At 41.6% G+C, this 20,150-nt stretch overlaps 1 protein-coding gene across 1 annotated transcript; it reads left to right on the top strand.

Annotated features, from left to right (window-relative positions):
• Positions 1 to 1,276: 1,276 nt before the first annotated feature.
• LOC145876003 (uncharacterized) lies at positions 1,277 to 13,119 on the top strand. The gene is made up of 2 exons (XM_082971772.1): positions 1,277 to 1,801; positions 9,451 to 13,119. The coding sequence occupies exons 1-2, from the start codon at positions 1,504 to 1,506 to the stop codon at positions 10,923 to 10,925; spliced, it is 1,773 nt and encodes a 590-aa protein (XP_082827898.1). The 5' UTR covers positions 1,277 to 1,503; the 3' UTR covers positions 10,926 to 13,119.
• Positions 13,120 to 20,150: the final 7,031 nt, after the last annotated feature.

Raw genomic sequence — 20,150 nt, 5'->3', positions numbered from 1 at the left:
GAGAAATGAAGGCTATTCCATGTGAGAAATTGCCAAGAAACTGAAGATCTCGTACAATGTTGTGTACTACTCCCTTCACAGAACAGTGCAAACTGGCTCTAACCAGAATAGGAGGCCCCAGTGCACAACTGAGCAAGAGGACAAGTACATTAGTGTCTAATTTGAGAAACAGACGCCTTACAAGTTTTCAACTGGAAGCTTTATCAAATAGTACCTGCAAAACACCAGTCTAAACGTCAACAGTAAAGACCGTTTAAAAAAAGAAAAGATTAAGATGGGCAAACTAACACAGACATTGGGCAGAGGAAGATTGGAAAAAAGTGTTATGGACAGACGAATCTAAGTTTGAGGTGTTCGGATCACAAACAAGAACATTCGTGAGTTCCAGAAAAAATGAAAAGATGCTGGAGGAGTGCTTGACGCCTTCTGTCAAGCATGGTGGAGGCAATGTGATGGTCTGGGGTGCTTTGGTGGTGGTAAAGTGGGAGATTTATACAGGGTAAAAGGGATCTTGAAGAAGGAAGGCTATCACTCCATTTTGCAAAGCCATGCCATACCCTGTGGACGGCGCTTAATTGGAGCCAACTTCCTCCTACACCAGGACAATGACCCAAAGCACAGCTCCATTTAGGGAAGAAGCATTCAGCTGGTATTCTGTCTATAATGGAGTGGTCAGCACAGTCACCGGATCTCAACCCTATTGAGCTGTTGTGGGGGCAGCTTGACCGTATGATACGTAAGAAGTGCCCATCAATCCAATCCAATTTGTGGGAGGTGCTTCAGGAAACATGGGTTAGGGTTTGGCAGGGGTTTGGCCGTCATTGTAAATAAGAATTTGTCCTTAGCTGGCTTGCCTGTTTAAATAAAGGTTAAATACATTTTTTTTTAAATGTAACTTCATTACACCGTTACACTGGCATACAAACTCGGTAGCATAGAGTTGATAATACATATGACGTTGGGAAATAGTGCATTGTGGGTAGTTTAGAAGATTTCCCGAAATAAGTTAATCAATTTGTAATAATGCAAAAACATAACTGTTTGTACTTATAGGTAACCATATCGTGACTACAACTAGGCTACTAAGTCTTTAACCACACTGTGTTGTTACACTGGCGAGTAAAAACTCATGCTTCCTACACTTTAACTTTTTGTCTGACAATAAAATAATCATTTTACTCAACTGCGTTACCCACTCCAGTCAGCAGATGGCGGTGTGGGAATTTAAGGTAATGCTGTTGGTGTGACGTATAATGTAGTGGACGGAACGCTTCTTTCAACAGCAACAACAGTTAGTCAGACACCACGGTAGCTTGCTAGACAAAATAGCCGAACAATAAAGCTCTTTAGATGCTTTAGTGTATATTAGCCACTGTGTTTTAAACCCACTTCTGTCGTCTAGTTAGTTATCCGATTTAATTTCATATTTACGGTGTTGTTGTTATTAGTCAGCTAGCGGGCTGGTTAAGTTAGCATTAGCCTAGCTAGCTAACATCTCCGACCATGCGTTCACTAAGCTACTCTCCTCCTGCTAAAGAAGATGAGGTCTGCTGGACGGAGAAAGAAGCTCTCGTCAAAGAGGAGGAGGAAGAGGAGGCTGTTACAATACAAAACCAAGTAGAGGGTGAGGCTGTTACCGTGAAAGAAGAAGAGAAAGACGTTACAGAGAAAGAAGAGGAAGACGTGTTAAGAGTGAAGGAGGAGGAAGATGCAGTTTTTGGAGTGAAGAAGGAAGGAGAGATTACTGTCACATTGAAAGATGAAGATGAAGAGGAGGAGATAGGAGATCTGATTAACACCAGTAAGTACCGCCTTCAATTAGTTTTTAACTTTGGATATTCGGAGTTGGCTCGTCAATACCTCTTCAACGGAGGGCCCTGGGATGATGACTGATATGTCTAGAATCAGACGACGTAGAGACAAGCTACCCCTTGTTTTCTCCGTTCCGTTTCCAAAAAGTGACTTAACATATATATTTGAGGAGGGTCTATCTGCTGACCGCAGACTGGGGGGCCACGGCATGTAGTGTTTTTAATGTAGTGATGTTTTACTACACACCGTGACCCCCAATAGAGCCATGTGAGAGTTGGGTTGGCTACACCAAACATTATGGATATACTGACAAGATGTCTCTCCGTCCTGACAAGGGGAGTCGTTGTCCACAAAGCTGCACTGTGGGTTGTCTATCTCCCACCTATCCTGTCTTTGGATTGGTGGATACATCTTATTATTGTAATCTATTGTTTATATTCTATGAGGGTTGTTGTCGTCAACCGCTTGTATTCAATGGAGAGAGATGCTAAGCTACTAGCATGAATATGCATAGAGATCTGGAGAACTCCTATAGTGTTTTTATCAAAGTTGTCGGTATGTCACGTGTCCACGTAACAACTTAATCATTACGAAACTTCTGTTAGATCAAGTAAACCTCACGTAGCAAATAAGCCATTCATTTTGTTGTTTACCAAATTCAACACTTTCCACATTGGGTTGATAATTGTTTCCACTTGGATACAACCTACTGTAGCCTACTGGCATGACCTAGAGAGGTACAACCTACTGTAACCTACTGGCATGACCTAGAGAGTTACAACATACTGTAGCCTACTGGCATGACCTAGAGAGACCCAACCTACTGGAGCCTACTGGCATGACCTAGAGAGTTACAACCTACTGGCATGACATAGAGAGGTACAACCTACTGTAACCTACTGGCATGACCTAGAGAGATACAACCTACTGTAACCTACTGGCATGACCTAGAGAGATACAACCTACTGTAACCTACTGGCATGACCTAGAGAGATACAACCTACTGGCATGACCTAGAGAGATACAACCTACTGTAACCTACTGGCATGACCTAGAGAGATACAACCTACTGGAGCCTACTGGCATGACCTAGAGAGTTACAACCTACTGGCATGACCTAGAGAGATACAACCTACTGTAACCTACTGGCATGACCTAGAGAGTTACAACCTACTGTAACCTACTGGCATGACCTAGAGAGATACAACCTACTGGCATGACCTAGAGAGTTACAACCTACTGTAACCTACTGGCATGACCTAGAGAGATACAACCTACTGTAACCTACTGGCATGACCTAGAGAGTTACAACCTACTGTATCCTACTGGCATGACCTAGAGAGATACAACCTACTGGCATGACCTAGAGAGATACAACCTACTGTAACCTACTGGCATGACCTAGAGAGATACAACCTACTGTAGCCTACTGGCATGACCTAGAGAGATACAACCTACTGTAGCCTACTGGCATGACCTACAGAGATACAACCTACTGTAACCTACTGGCATGACCTAGAGAGATACAACCTACTGGCATGACCTAGAGAGTTACAACCTACTGTAACCTACTGGCATGACCTAGAGAGTTACAACCTACTGTAACCTACTGGCATGACCTAGAGAGTTACAACTTACTGTAGCCTACTGGCATGACCTAGAGAGATACAACCTACTGTAGCCTACTGGCATGACCTAGAGAGATACAACCTACTGTAGCCTACTGGCATGATCTAGAGAGATACAACCTACTGTAACCTACTGGCATGACCTAGAGAGATACAACCTACTGACATGACCTAGAGAGATACAACCTACTGGCATGACCTACAGAGATACAACCTACTGTAGCCTATTGGCATGACCTAGAGAGTTACAACCTACTGTAACCTACTGGCATGACCTAGAGAGATACAACCTACTGGCATGACCTAGAGAGATACAACCTACTGGCATGACCTAGACAGTTACAACCTACTGTAACCTACTGGCATGATCTAGAGAGGTACAACCTACTGTAACCTACTGGCATGATCTAGAGAGGTACAACCTACTGTAACCTACTGGCATGACCTAGAGAGGTACAACCTACTGTAACCTACTGGCATGACCTAGAGAGGTACAACCTACTGTAACCTACTGGCATGACCTAGAGAGATACAACCTACTGTAACCTACTGGCATGACCTAGAGAGATACAACCTACTGTAACCTACTGGCATGACCTAGAGAGGTTCAACCTACTGTAACCTACTGGCATGACCTAGAGAGTTACAACCTACTGTAACCTACTGGCATGACCTAGAGAGATACAACCTACTGTAACCTACTGGCATGACCTAGAGAGGTTCAACCTACTGTAACCTACTGGCATGACCTAGAGAGATACAACCTACTGTAGCCTACTGGCATGACCTAGAGAGTTACAACCTACTGTAACCTACTGGCATGACCTAGAGAGATACAACCTACTGTAACCTACTGGCATGACCTAGAGAGATACAACCTACTGTATTCTTTCTACCAATTGATTGGTTGAAATTTTATGACGTGTATTTGTTCATATAGACACACCCCATGTGTTTAATAAAATCAACTGTATGTGCAGAACTTGAATTGAACTGATGCTTCAAGCATTTGATTAAATAATTAACACAAACAAATTACTTGAGGAAGCCAGAGGTCAATATAACCAGAAGAAAATAACCAATTCCCCACCTGCTGCTGGCCTTCGTTAATTCTGACGTTATGCTCCTGAAGTTTCCGGTAAAATAGGCAAACTTTTTCCATTTCCGTTTGAAGTGCCAATTTATCTTACCATTTCTACCGATCTGCGTGCCAGTTATGAACGAGTTACAACACCTGTTTGGCTCCTCCACTTCCTGGGTCGGTGAAGTGAGGTATTACATTTAAGGATTAAATCATTTAACCTCTATGGGCTAGGTGGGACGCTACGTAACAGCCACTGGCAGCCTGTGGCGCGATTTTCAAAACCTTAAAAATCCTATTACTTCAATTTCTCAAACAAATGACTATTTTACAGCTATTTAAAGACAAGACTCTCGTTAATCTAACCACACTGTCCGATTTCAAAAAGGCTTTACAACGAAAGCAAAACATTAGATTATGTCAGCAGAGTACCAAGCCAGAAATAATCAGACACCCATTTTTCAAGCCAGCATATAATGTCACCAAAACCCAGAAGACAGCTAAATGCAGCACTCACCTTTGATGATCGTCATCAGATGACAACCCTAGGACATTATGTTATACAATACATGCATGTTTTGTTCAATCAAGTTCATATTTATATCAAAAACCAGCTTTTTACATTAGCATGTGACGTTCAGAACTAGCATACCCCCCGCAAACTTCCGGGGAATTCGCTAACATTTTACTAAATTACTCACGATAAACGTTCACAAAAAGCATAACAATTATTTTAATAATTATAGATACAGACCTCCTCTATGCACGCGAAATGTCCGATTTTAAAATAGCTTTTTGGTGAAAGCACATTTTGCAATATTCTAAGTACATAGCCCAGGCATCACGGGCTCGCTATTTAGACACCCGGCAAGTTTAGCACTCACCATAATCATATTTACTATTATAAAAGTTTGATTACCTTTTGTTGTCTTCGTCAGAATGCACACCCAGGACTGCTACTTCAATAACAAATGTTGGTTTGGTCCAAAATAATCCATCGTTATATCCGAATAGCGGCGTTTTGTTCGTGCGTTCCAGACACTATCCGAAATAGTAAAGAAGTGTCGCGCGCATGGCGCAATTCGTGACAATAAAATTCTAAATATTCCATTACCGTACTTCGAAGCATGTCAACCGCTGTTTAAAATCAATTTTTACGCCATTTTTCTCGTAGAAAAGCGATAATATTCCGACAGGGAATCTCCTTTTCGGCAAACAGAGGAAAAAATCCCAAAGGCGGGGGCGGTCGGGTCACGCGCATAAGCCCAGTGTCCCTTGATCGGCCACTTGAGAAAGGCGATAATGTGTTTCAGCCTGGGGCTGGAATGACGACATTCTGTTTTTTCCCGGGCTCTGAGCGCCTATGGACGACGTGGGAAGTGTCACGTTAGAGCAGAGATCCTTAGTAAATGATAGAGATGGAAAAGAAGTTCAAGAAATGGTCAGACAGGCCACTTCCTGTAAAGGAATCTCTCAGGTTTTGACCTGCCATTTGAGTTCTGTTATACTCACAGACACCATTCAAACAGTTTTAGAAAATTTAGGGTGTTTTCTATCCATATGTAATAAGTATATGCATATTCTAGTTACTGGGTAGGAGTGGTAACCAGATTAAATCGGGTATGTTTTTTATCCAGCCGTGTCAATACTGCCCCCTAGCCCTAACAGGTTAAGGAATATATCCGAGTCTCACGCTCATCACCTGTGGAATGCGGGGCTTCCAGCGAGGTGTGGATTTAATAGTATGTTGTACCTAGTTTCCCTCCTTCAGGGAACAGTAATTATAGTCACAAATCAAATCAAATGTATTTCTTACATCAGCTGATATCACAAAGTGCTGTACAGAAACCCAGCCTAAAACCTCAAACAGCAAGCAATGCAGGTGTAGAAGCACGGTGGCTAGCAAAAACTCCAGAGAAAGGCCAAAACCTAGGAAGAAACCTAGAGAGGAACCAGGCTATGAGGGGTGGCCAGTCCTCTTCTGGCTGTGCCGGGTGGAGATTATAACAGCACATGGCCAAGATGTTCAAATGTTCATAAATGACCAGCATGGTCAAATAATAATAATCATAGTAGTTGTCGAGGGTGCAACAAGTCAGTAACACAAGAGTAAGTGTCAGTTGGCTTTTTCATAGCCGATCTTTGAGAGTATCTCTACCGCTCCTGCTCTCTAGAGTGTTGAAAACAACAGGTCTTTGACAGGTAGCACCTCCGGTGAACAGGTCAGGGTTCCATAGCTGCAGGCAGAATAGTTTGAACTGGAGCAGCAGCACGGCCAGGTGAACTGGGGACAGCAAGGAGTCATCAAGCCAGGTAGTCCTGAGGCATGGTCCTAGGGCTCAGGTCCTCTGAGAATTAGAGAGAGCATATTTAAATTCACACAGGACACCGGAAAAGACAAGAGAAATACTCCAGATGTGACAGACTGACCCTAGCCCCCCGACACATAAACTACTGCAGCATAAATACTGGAGGCTGAGACAGGAGGGGTCAGGAGACACTGTGGCCCCATCTGATGAAACCCCCGGACAGGGCCAAACAGGTAGGATATTACCCCACCCACTTTGCCAAAGCGCAGCCTCCACACCACTGGAGGGATATCTCCAACCACCAACATACCATCCCGGGACAAGGCCGAGTATAGCCCACAAAGATCTCCGCCACGGCACAGCCCAAGGGGGGGCGCCAACCCAGACAGGAAGACAACGTCAGTGACTCAACCCACTCAAGTGACGCACCCCTCCCATGGACGGCATGGAAGAACACCAGTAAGCCAGTGGATTTAATAGTATGTTGTACCTAGTTTCCCTCCTTCAGGGAACAGTAGTTATAGTCATAACGTGTGGATTTAATAGTATGTTGTACCTAGTTTCCCTCCTTCAGGGAACAGTAGTTATAGTCATAACGTTATGCTTGTCATATGATGAACTTTAACTTAAATACTGGATCTTGCTGTCGGACAGTTGTTTTGTATATTCAGATCTCCGAAATGCTCTCTAACTACGTAACATTTAGTGTCTCCTTATGTTACGCTGGGAAAACAGTTTTCATGGGCACAGAAATCCTAAATCATTTCAGTTTACTAAATCCAATGGTTCTAACCGAGAGTCACCTTAACTTTATTGACAACTCCCAAATGGATACTGTCATTAATGCGGTTCTTCAATAATTACACATAATACTTAATACTGTAGCTGTTTAGTTACAGTCACATGTTCAACTATCATCAGCTGATCCAGGAAATCATTTTCTGCATGCCAGTCAAACGTAGTTCTTCATTCATTACACCGGTAAAGACAGTTATGCCGTGCTCCACGTTGGATCCAACATCCCAAACAAATCGATATTTATAATGTGTTATTGTCTACTTGATTTACAGTAGGGTCTCGTTAGTCCGTTTGGAAACGGAGATACTTAGCTCATAATGTGTAGAGAACTGTTCCTTGATGGATAGGCTATTGTACAACACACAGAGCTATTTTCCTTTATTCAGGACATTTAGAATGACAACACATTACAGAGTAGCCTAGTGGGATTATTCACAAAATTATCTGGTGATCAGGTTATGAATTGTCATGACAAAGACATTTTAGTCTCCTTGTTTCACCTAAAATATTAAATGATTTATAGTCCTAGGTCTATGTTGTTGTTAGGTGAAGTTATGGGTCCTACAGTAGGTCTATGTTATTGTTAGGTGAGATTATAGACCATTTTGGCATACACTTAGTGGACAAAACCTCATTGTCAGGCTGATGTCAGGCTGATGGAAAACTAGCCAATGAGCATTTTACTGGTTGAAGTCGTTTTTAAATATAAAGTAGTACATTTGACAATAACACAAATATTATATTAAATCAGGACATTCAAACGAGCCTTACAATTATAATCCAAAGTAGTGTCAAATGATGATAATAATCATAATCAACCTGGAAATGGAGGCTATTTTTGCTGTCAGCCTATGAGAACTCCCCTGAGTTTCCCCCACGGTGGTGAATTAGTGAATAGACACAGAGCTTAATGTGAGTTTCCTTGAGTAACACTCCTGATCTAGTGCTGTAATATTCAGAATACATTGTGAAAACTAATCTTTGCTCACCATTTGTTAAATATATATTTTTTTTCACCCCTTTTTTCTCCCCAATTGGTACTTACAGTCTTGTCTCATTGCTGCAACTCCCATACGGACTCTGGAGAGGCGAAGGTCGAGAGCCATGCGTCCTCTGAAACACAACCCAACCTAGCCGCGCTGCTTCTTGACACAATGCCCATCCAACCCGGAAGCCAGCAGCACCAATGTGTCGGAGGAAACACTGTACACCTGGCGACCTGGTCAGCGTGCACTGCGCCCGGCCCGCCACAGGAGTCGCCAGTGCGCGATGAAACAAGGATATCCCTGCCGGCCAAACCCTCCCCTAACCCGGACGACGCTGGGCCAATTGTGCGTCGCCCCATGGGCCTCCCGGTCGCGGCCGGCTGCAACAGAGCTTGGACTCGAACCCAGAATCTCTAATGGCACAGCTTAGGCCACTTGCTCACCATTTTTGCTCCAGGCAGATATACTACATCCATAACTAGCGGTTTCTGCATTAGCAGGGAGGTGTTTCTGCAATCAAATTGTGTGCGCATCGCCCTTGTCGCAATTTTAGCAAACACAGAAAGGTGCCTATATTTGAGAACAAAAGTCGCCTGGCACACTGCTTAGGAGTTCAACACCTTTTACTTATTTCTAGTTACTACTAATGTGAAAACAAGACTAAATATGACTATTGTTGCTCACTTGACTGTCTTAAGACAATTGTCAAGTCATTTTAACATTCATTACAGACGTCAATTGTTGTACAGTATCATGGCTACGCTGTTGGCATCACCTTTTTCAGTGGATTTCTGCTGTTGTGAGCCTTTAACTATCTGTCTGACTTGTTCACACAGGTGAGAGACGTGACTATCATGGATCCTCTGGGGAGCCTCAACATCATGATGCTGACGAGTCAGAGAAGAGTCTGTCCAGATTCTATCACCTCAAGAAACACCAGCAGAGACCCACAGGGAAGAAATCTATCTGCTGCTCTGACTGTGGAAAACATTGCAAATCTTCATCAGAACTTAAAATACACCAGCGAACACACACAGGAGAGAAATCTCACCACTGTTTTGATTGTGGGAAGAGTTACTCAAGTTTAAAAGCACTAAAAGTACACCTGAGAATTCACACTGGAGAGAAACCGTACAGCTGTACTCAATGTGGGAAGAGTTTTACTCAGTCAAGCAACCTGTTATCACACCAGAGAACACACACAGGAGAGAAACCTTATAGCTGTGATCAATGTGGGAAGACTTATATTTCATCTTGCCATCTGAGTAGACACCAGCGAGTACACACAGGAGAGAAACCTTATAGCTGTAATCAATGTGGGAAGAGTTTTACTCGGCCAGACAGCCTGATAATACACCAGAGAACACACACAGGAGAGAAACCTTATAGCTGTGATCAATGTGGGAAGACTTATATTTCATCTTGCCATCTGACTAAACACCAGCGAGTACACACAGGAGAGAAACCTTATAGCTGTAATCAATGTGGGAAGAGTTTTACTCGGCCAGACAGCCTGATATTACACCAGAAAACACACACAGGAGAGAAACAATATAGCTGTGATCAATGTGGGAAGAGTTTTGCTGCATCTGGCTCTCTGACTCTACACCAGAAAACACACACAGGAGAGAAATCTTTCCACTGTTCAGATTGTGGAAAAATATTCTCAACTTCACAGAATATGAAGAAGCACCAGAAAACACACACAGGAGAGAAACCTTATAGCTGTAATCAATGTGGGAAGAGTTTTACTCGGTCAGACGGCCTGATATTACACCAGAGAACACACACAGGAGAGAAACCTTATAGCTGTAACCAATGTGGGAATAGTTTTTCTACATCTAGCTATCTCACTATACACCAGAGAACACACACAGGAGAGAAACCTTTTAGCTGTAACCAATGTGGGAATAGTTTTTCTACATCTAGCTATCTCACTAAACACCAGAGAACTCATACAGGAGAAAAACCATATAGCTGTACTCAATGTGGGAAGAGTTTTTCTACGTCTAGCTATCTCACTATACACCAGAGAACACACACAGGAGAGAAACCATATAGCTGTACTCAATGTGGGAAGAGTTTTTCTACGTCTAGCTATCTCACTATACACCAGAGAACACACACAGGAGAGAAACAATATAGCTGTAGTCAATGTGGGACAAGATTTTCTTGGCTAACCAGCCTAGTATCACATCAGAGAACACACACAGGAGAGAAATCTCCTAGCTGTGATCAATGTGGGAAGAGATACTCTGATAACAGATCTCTGATTAAACATCAGAAAATACATGAAGGAGTTGTTTCATGATATCAATGAAATAATGTCACAATGTAGAATGTTTTAACATTGTAGAAGGAGTATTTTAATGATGTCACAATGTAGAACCAAAAAGAGCTGTGTTACACTTACCATGTTGGTGACGCACTTGAATCAAAATGCAACACTTCAAAATGTAGCTAGCTGCTTTCTACAAATTGTCCTCTAACCAGGGATGTACACATTATTCCCAGATTCCGTGTGCTTTTTGAGCTGTTCGTTTTAACAGGACGTGCAACTTCATCTCCCTCCTGTCACACAAATGATTTTAACATGATATCGATGAGTTATGACAAATAAGTGTTGTGTTCCTTTGTTTAGCGACCCCTACATTTAAATGCATCACTCCAAAATGTAGCTGACTGTCTTCTGCAGGTTGTCCTCTAATCAGTGAGGTAAAATATATCTCCCATTTCCATGTGTTTTGTTTAGTTGTTAGTTTCAACATCACGTACAACCTGATTTCCCCCTAATTTCCCCCTATTTTATAAGGAGTAACATGATTATTGTGGCAGATGTTTGTGTATATAGCACATTTTATGTTTTCAATATATCCCAAACTGTTTCTGCATATTGGTTATTGATTTGGACACGTTAAAACTGTGTTTTGACATTGGGGATATCCCATCTAGCAACATGTCATTGAAAAGACATTGAAAATATGACTATGCAACCAAATATTTCATATTTACATTTCATGATCAGATTTAGTAATCGATTTATTGATGATATTTATTCATGCAACCAACTGACAATTTTTGGTACAATTATATTGACATTGTTGCCCTGCTTTTAAAATATCAGGGTTCATTCTCAGATGTGCCAACCCAAATGTACTAGAGCATGACATTGGGGACTGGGCCCCGATCCAACAACATGCCTATCTAGTGAACCCTGAAAAGGGAGAGAAGCTCTGCAGTGAGGTGGAAAGTTACTATGGATATTGCAGGAGTTTCCTCTTGAAATCAGACATGTCTGTGGTGAGGACAACTTGGTTGCTGATTGTCTCAAGGTGGGCAGTCAAAAAGTTTTGTGTTTAGACAGTGCGTTGCCATGGATCACAATGTATTTTGACTGCACGTTTTTCCGTATTGGAGATGAGTTTTGTTTGGGCTCGTTCCAAGGGGACGAGAGTTCTAGAAGCTAGTGAGTTTTAGGAAGACGAGAGTTCTAGAAGCTAGTGGGATTTAGGAAGACGAGAGTTCTAGAAGCTAGTGGGATTTAGGATTCTATAGAAAGAAAAAGGAGAAACAAATAATACTATTGTATATTATTATTTAGAAATACGTGTTTTTTTTCTTGTTTTTAATTGTTGACATCCAGTAGACACCATGTTTATATTGGTGAAGGTGAAGCATTGTAGTTGATTATAATGTGAAATGGAAGTTGTTTTCTGTTGGTGGTGAGCAAACTTGTCCAAAAGAAATATAGGATATATTTGTTGTCATAAGGTGTTACAGGCTTTGGTTTTTCCATTTATGTTTTGAGGTTGGACGTTAGCACGTCTAGCCCGTTAGCCCGTCTAGCCCGTTAGCTCGTTAGCACGTCTAGCTCGTTAGCCCGTCTAGCTCGTTAGCCCGTCTAGCTCGTTAGCACGTCTAGCTCGTTAGCCCGTCTAGCTCGTTAGCACGTAGGACGCACTGATTGGTGTCACCTCGTTAGTCAGTATGTGTTACACCTGTGCTGGCTTGTCCATCTCGTTAGTGGGAAGGTGTTTCACCTGAGCTGGTCCAGGTTCTATTTAAGAGTGTCTGGCCCAGTGCTCCAGTTGTCTTGATACATGTGGAGAGTCAACACCTTTAGTTGCTCCACCTTTTTGGTTTACTTCCTGTCTTTAAGTTTGGTGTGGGTTTTTCTTTTGTTTTCCTCTTCTTGGGCAGATTTAGTGGGCCTCATGGTGGGTGTCTTTTAGGTCCCAGTTGTTGTTACTAGTCAACTTCCAGTGGACACCCCCATAGTGTCTTTCAGAGCCCCTCCTAAAAACATGCTTATATTTTGGGTTGGATGTTGCATCCAATTAATATTTTAATCAATGGATTTTCCTTAGAATGCTAATTCGTCTTTCAGTTGTTAATCTTATGTTTGTTGTGGTAAATATTTCTGTTTATTTTCATTGTTTTATTTTTTTCCTGTGAAGCATCCATGTCTGAAATGTGTTGTATAAATAAAGCTTGATTTGAACATATTGCAAAAGAAATTAACATAATGACTGACAATCAACAGACTCTTGCAAAACCAATACGTATCTTGGTCCATCTTATTATGAAAAAAGTATAAATTCAGTATATTTCCCACTATGTCAAAATAGTGCTGGTATGTACGTTTAGTATCACTTTTCAACCAACCCAGTGCATTTGTTGAAGATAAATGTTTAATTCAACAATATGTCAAAGGATTCAACTACTGGAAACGGACACAAACAAATGGATCAACCAGATCAATCCCACTTTTCCAGCCTGCTGAAGGCGTGGTGGAGTGGTAAACACCACCCCCGGCTCTACCAGGGGCTTGAAGTGGTCTCCCACAGCTCTGCTTATGTCATGTTCTGTGGCCTTGCTGTTCCATTTCTTGACTGTCCCTGCAACACAGAAACACATTTAGTCATATTATATAAAACTCTCAAAGTAATGGATATGGAGCATCTATGGCCTCAGTTACACCTGGCACCTAAATGTGACTTCTGTCATCTGATCACTCCAAGCTGCATTAGGTTCAGATCTACCAGGATGGGCCTTTGACACAGTCAGGCCACTGATTATGCATCAGCAATGTAAAGAGGTGGGGTGAATGAGGGGAAAAGTAAATTTGACACAAATGACCTTCATAATAAATCAAATGTTGTTGGTCACATACAGGTGTTCAGCAGATGTTATTGCAGGTGTAGTGAAATGCTTGTCCTTCTAGTTCCCACAGTGCAGTAATATCTAACAATTAATATCTAACAATTTCACAACAAATACCTAATACACACAAATCTAAGTAAAGGAATGGAATTAGGAATATATAAATATATGGATAAACAATGTCAGAGCAGCATAGACTGAGATACAGTTTATACATATGAGATGAGAAATGATATGTAAACATTATTAAAGGGACTAGTGTTCCATTTATTAAAGTGGCCAATGATGTCAAGTCTATATGTAGGCTGCAGCCTCTCTGTGCTATTTAACAGTCTGATGGCCTTGAGATAGAAGCTGTTTTTCAGTCTTTCGGTCCCAGCTTTGATGCACCTGTACTGATCTCGCCTTCTGAATGATAGCGGGGTGAACAGGCAGTGGCTCGGGTAATAACAAAAAACATGTATGTATGCCTGGGGGGAAATTCACTTTCATACAGCAATACCAGAGGACAATTTGCACTAAATAAACATAAATGGAACATATTCCCTTTTGCTGACGTGATGAACCACTAAGGGGACATAAATATTTAATCCCAAAACTTTCCCTTTGGTTTAACTGTTTAAGACGGTCCCCTTTTCTAATAGAGGCCGGAATGTGATCAATACCCACAGCTTGTAGGTGTAACCGATGTGAAATGGCTAGTTAGTTAGCGGTGGTGCGCGCTAATAGCATTTCAATCAGTGACGTCACTCGCTCTGAGACTTGAAGTAGGGTTTCCCCTTGCGTTGCAAGTGCCGCGGCTTTTGTGGCGCGATGGGTAACGTTGCTTCGTGGGGTGTCAGGTGTTGATGTGTGCAAGGGTCCCTGGTTTGAGGCCGGGTTGGGGCGAAGAGATGGAGGCAGGGTTGCCTTGGTGTAAGGACTTATAGTGCCTTGCCATGGGGTAGTCGTCATTGCCTACCCGTATGGCGTACTTGTGTTCCGCTAGGCGGTCTTGAAGGCGTCTCTTTGTCCGTCCAATGTAGAACACCTTGCACTGTGGACATTCCAATCTATAGATGACATGAGTGGTTTTGCAGTTAATGAAATGCTTGACGTAATACTCCATTTTGGAAGCTGTATCAACAAAATACTTTTTCTGTGCAATATTTCTGCAGTGGTTATATTTAAAAGAGCCCTTGGGTTTGTGGTCAAGCCAAGTTTTTTGAGAGTCACCCGGAAGATAACTGTGTACTAATTTATCATTTAGGGTAGGACATCTTTTAAAGCTTATGACTGGTGGCACAGGAAAGACTTGGCGTAGTAGAGTATCACTTTGGATAATTCCCCAATTATTTTTATTGATTATTTTAATGTTCTCTGCTTCAGTACTGTATTTTGTGGGTATTGATCATATCCCGGCCTCTATTAGATATACCCTGGTTTACATGAAGATATGGATTTACAAACTACAGGCCACTAAATACCCTGGTTTACATGAAGATATGGATTTACAAACTACAGGCCACTAAATACCCTGGTTTACATGAAGATATGGATTTACAAACTACAAGCCACTAAATACCCTGGTTTACATGAAGATATGGATTTACAAACTACAGGCCACTAAATACCCAGGTTTACATGAAGATATGGATTTCTCACCATTCCTGTAGGGTTGTGATAGGTCCATTCCTGTAGGGTTGTGATAGGTCCATTCCTGTAGGGTTGTGATAGGTCCATTTGCTATCATCTAGTGGTCTTTCTTCTCAATTGCCCTCAGCTATGTTTAGACTGTTGTTCATGTTTTGTTGGGTTCAAGTGTACTAGGGAATAGATTGCTTTCTTGTTCTTGACTTCTCTCCCAGACATGTTTAGGGTTGGAACTACCTTGCTGGGTGTTCTAGTGCCTCTAGCTTGGAGTTGTATTACCTTTCCTTTTTTGTGATGACACAGCCACAGTGTTTCACTTTTTAATGTGTATAGTATTGCTTACTAGGTGTGTCCAATCAATTTTGTAACCACTCCCTCTCCAATTAGGGCTGATTGGAAAAGCTGTTAAAAAGAGGACATTGTATTATTTCTTTGTACTCCCTGACGAAGGCCATGCAGCCGAAACGCGTTGGATTTTTTTTTAAACATTGTTTCTATTGAACCTGCCATACTAATAAAGGCATTTTAATCAATTATATGAAGAGTGCCTTGGTCCTCCTTTCTTTTTGATGACCAACTCACCCCTTTTACCAAAGAGCACCTTCTGTCTACCAACATTTACTATTGTGTACCTTAGTAGCACTTCCCTTCCTCATTTTTCTACTAGTTGAAAATAACTTCTATTTCACATTATAATCAACTACAATGCTTCACCTTCACCAATATAAACATGGTGTCTACTGGCTGTCAACAATTATAAACAAGAAAAAATATATATATTCTCCCCACTAGCTTCTAGAACTCTCATCTTCCTAAAACTCACTAGCTTCTAGAACTCTCGTCCCCTTGGAACGAGCCCAAACAAAACTCATCTCCGACACGGAAAAACGTGCAGTCAAAATAAATTGTGATCTATAGCAACGCACTAGCTAAACGCAAAAAAACTAATCTTCTTGACTGCCCACCCTTGAGACAATCAGAAACCAAGTTGTCCTTACCACAGACATGTCTGATTTCAAGAGGAAACTCCTGCAATATCCATAGTAACTTTCCACCTCACTGCAGAGCTTCTCTCTCTTTTCAGGGTTCACTAGATAGGCATGTTGTTGGATCGGGGCCCAGTCCCCAATGTCATGCTCTAGTACATTTGTGTTGGCACATCTGAGAATGAACCCTGATATTATAAAAGCAGGGCAACAATGTCAATATAATTGTACCAAAAAAATTGTCAGTTGGTTGCATAAATAATTATCACTACTAAATGTTACATGAAATGTAAATATTTGATTGCATAGTCATATTTTCAACGTCATTTTGCTAGATGGGATATCCCCAATGTCAAAACAGTTTTAACGTGTCCAAATCAATAACCAATATGCAGAAACAGTTTGTGATAAATTGAAAACCTAAACATAACATGTGCTATATACACAAACATCTGCCACAATAATTATATTACTTGTATTATTTAAAACAAGCACCTTATAAAACTGTACAAGCACCAGAAACACTGTTGGTTTGACAAGTAGCAATAAATCACTGATATCGATTAGGGGGGAAATCAGGTTGTACGTGATGTTGAAACTAACACAACTAAAAAAACACATGGAAATGGGAGATATATTTCACCTCACTGATTAGAGGACAACCTGCAGAAGACAGTCAGCTACATTTTGGAGTGATGCATTTAAATTTAGGGGTCCCTAAACAAAGGAACACAACACTTATTTGTCATAACTCATCGATATCATGTGGATTTTTTTTTCTTTTTACCGTTGTTTTACCAGTTAAGTTGACTGAGAACACATTCTCATTTACAGCAACAACCTGGGGAATAGTTACAGGGGAGATGAGGGGAATGAACGAGCCAATTGTAAGCTGGGGATGATTAGGTGGCCGTGATGGTATGAGGGCCAGATTGGGAATTTAGCCAGGACACCGGGGTTAACACCCCTACTCTTACGATAAGTGCAATGGGATCTTTAATGAGCTCAGAGAGTCAGGACACCCGTTTAACGTCCCATCCGAAAGACGGCACCCTACACTGGGCAGTCACTGCCCTGGGGCATTGGGATATTGTTTAGACCAGAGGAAAGAGTTCCTCCGACTGGCCCTCCAGCAGCATATGGTCTCCCATCTAGGGACTGACCAGGACCAACCCTGCTTAGCTTCAGAAGCAAGCAAGCAGTGGGATGCAGGGTGGTATGCTGCTGGCAATCAATTGTGCGAAAGGAGGAAGATGAGTTTACACGTCCTGTTAAAACGAACAGCTCAAAATCCACATGGAATCTGGGAATAATGTGTACATCCCTGGTTAGAAGACAATTTGTAGAAAACAGCTAGCTACATTTTGAAGTGTTGCATTTTGATTCAAGTGGGTCACCAACATGGTAAGTGTAACACAACTCTTTCTTTTGTTAGTCACTTTTTGTTAAATCTCATAAATAGTAACTCTTTCAATTCAGAGCCTGGATTTTCCCCCTGAGGTTAATATCCATATCATGTTGAAATCAATAGAACAGGGGACAAACGTTTAGGGTTCTACATTGTGACATTAAAATACTCCTTCTACAATGTTAAAACATTCTACATTGTGAGATTTCATTTCATTGATATCATGAAACAATTCCTTCATGTATGTATTTTCTGATGTTTGATCAGAGATCTTTTATCAGAGTATCTCTTCCCACATTGACCACAGCTATAAGATTTCTCTCCTGTGTGTATTCTCTGGTGTCGAGTCACAGTGCCAAATGTAGTAAAACTCTTCCCACATTGACCACAGCTATAAGATTTCTCTCCTGTGTGTGTTCTCTGGTGTGTTCTCTGGTGTGCAGTCAGATTTCCAGACCCACCAAAACTCTTCCCACATTGACCACAGCTATATGGTTTCTCTCCTGTGTGTGTTCTCTGGTGCACTGTCAGCCATCCAGATCCACCAAAACTCTTCCCACATTGATCACACCTATATGGTTTCTCTCCTGTGTGTATTCTCTGGTGTCGAGTCACAGTGGCAAATGTAGTAAAACTCTTCCCACATTGATCACAGCTATAAGATTTCTCTCCTGTGTGTGTTCTCTGGTGTGCAGTCAGATTTCCAGATCGACCAAAACTCTTCCCACATTGATCACAGCTATACGGTTTCTCTCCTGTGTGTGTTCTCTGGTGCACTGTCAGCCCTCCAGATCCACCAAAACTCTTCCCACATTGACCACAGCTATAAGGTTTCTCTCCTGTGTGTATTCTCTGGTGTGATACCAGATGGCCAGATTGACCAAAACTCTTCCCACATTGACCACAGCTATAAGGTTTCTCTCCTGTGTGTGTTCTCTGGTGTGATACCAGATGGCCAGATTGACCAAAACTCTTCCCACATTGATTACAGCTATAAGGTTTCTCTCCTGTGTGGATTCTCTGATGAATTTTAATGCCTGATGGGGAGGTGAATCTCTTCCCACAGTCAGAGCAGCAGTGAGTTCTCTTCCCTGTGGATGTCTGCAGGTGTTTATTGAGGTGTTCTGATGTGGAGAGACTCTTCTCTGCCTCTTCAGCATCATGAGGGTGTTGAGGCTCCCCAGAGGATCCACGATAGTTAAGTATCTCTCCTGTGTGAACAACAAAGTCAGACAGATGATTAAAGGCCCACAACAGCGGTAATCCACTGTAAAAGGTGATGCCAACAGCGGAGCCATGATGTTGGACAACAATTGACTTCTGTAATGAATGTTACAATTATTTGATATTTGCCTTAAAATGAGCAAGAATAGTAATATTTTGTCTTGTTTTCACATTCGTAGTAACATCAATGATTGTAGGCTAGAAATAAGTTATTCATGTTGTTGAAACTCTAAGCAGTGTGCCAGACGACTTTTGGTCTCCAATATAGGCCCCTTTCTGTATTTGCTAAAATTGCGGCACGAGGGCAATTTGATTGCAGAAACTCCTCCCTGCTAATGAGGAAACCACTAGTTATGGATGTACTATATCTACCTGGAGCAAAAATGGTGAGCAAAGATTTTAGTTTTTCACAATGTATTCTGAATGTGAATGGGGGAAAACTCAGGGGAGTAACCTCCATTTCCAGGTTGCTTAGGAGTGCATTTCACACTACTTTGGATTATAATTGTAAGGATATTTTTGAATGTCCTGTTTAATAAAATGTTTGCTAAAGCATTAAGAATTATGTGTAATTATTGAAGAACCGCGTTAATGACAGTATCCATTTGGGTGTTGTCAATAAAGTTCAGATTTTATTTATTTATTTAACCAGGTAGGCCAGTTGAGAACAAGTTCTCATTTACGACTGCGACCTGGCCAAGATAAAGCAAAGCAGTGCGACACAAACAACACAGAGTTACACATGGAATAAACAAGCATACAGTCAATAACACAATAGAAAAATCTATATACAGTTGTGCAAATGGAGTAAGGAGGTAAGGCAATAAATAGGCCATAGTAGCGAAGTAATTACAATTTAGCAAATTAACACTGGAGAGATAGATGTGCAGATGATGATGTGCAAGTAGAAATACTGGTGTGCAAAAGAGCAAAAAAGTAAATAAAAACATGGGGATGAGGTAGGCAGTTGGATGGGCTATTTACAGATGGGCTGTGTACAGCTGCAGCGATCGGTAAGCTGCTCAGATAGCTGATGCTTAAAGTTAGTGAGGGAGATATATGTCTCCAACTTCAGCGATTTTTGCAATTCGTTCCAGTCATTGGCAGCAGAGAACTAGAAAGA

Source organism: Salmo salar, unplaced genomic scaffold (genome assembly GCF_965601325.2).
Source record: "Salmo salar unplaced genomic scaffold, fSalSal1 ptg000417l, whole genome shotgun sequence".
NCBI classification, from domain to species: Eukaryota; Metazoa; Chordata; class Actinopteri; order Salmoniformes; family Salmonidae; genus Salmo; species Salmo salar.
This window is presented reverse-complemented; position numbering and strand designations above follow the sequence as displayed.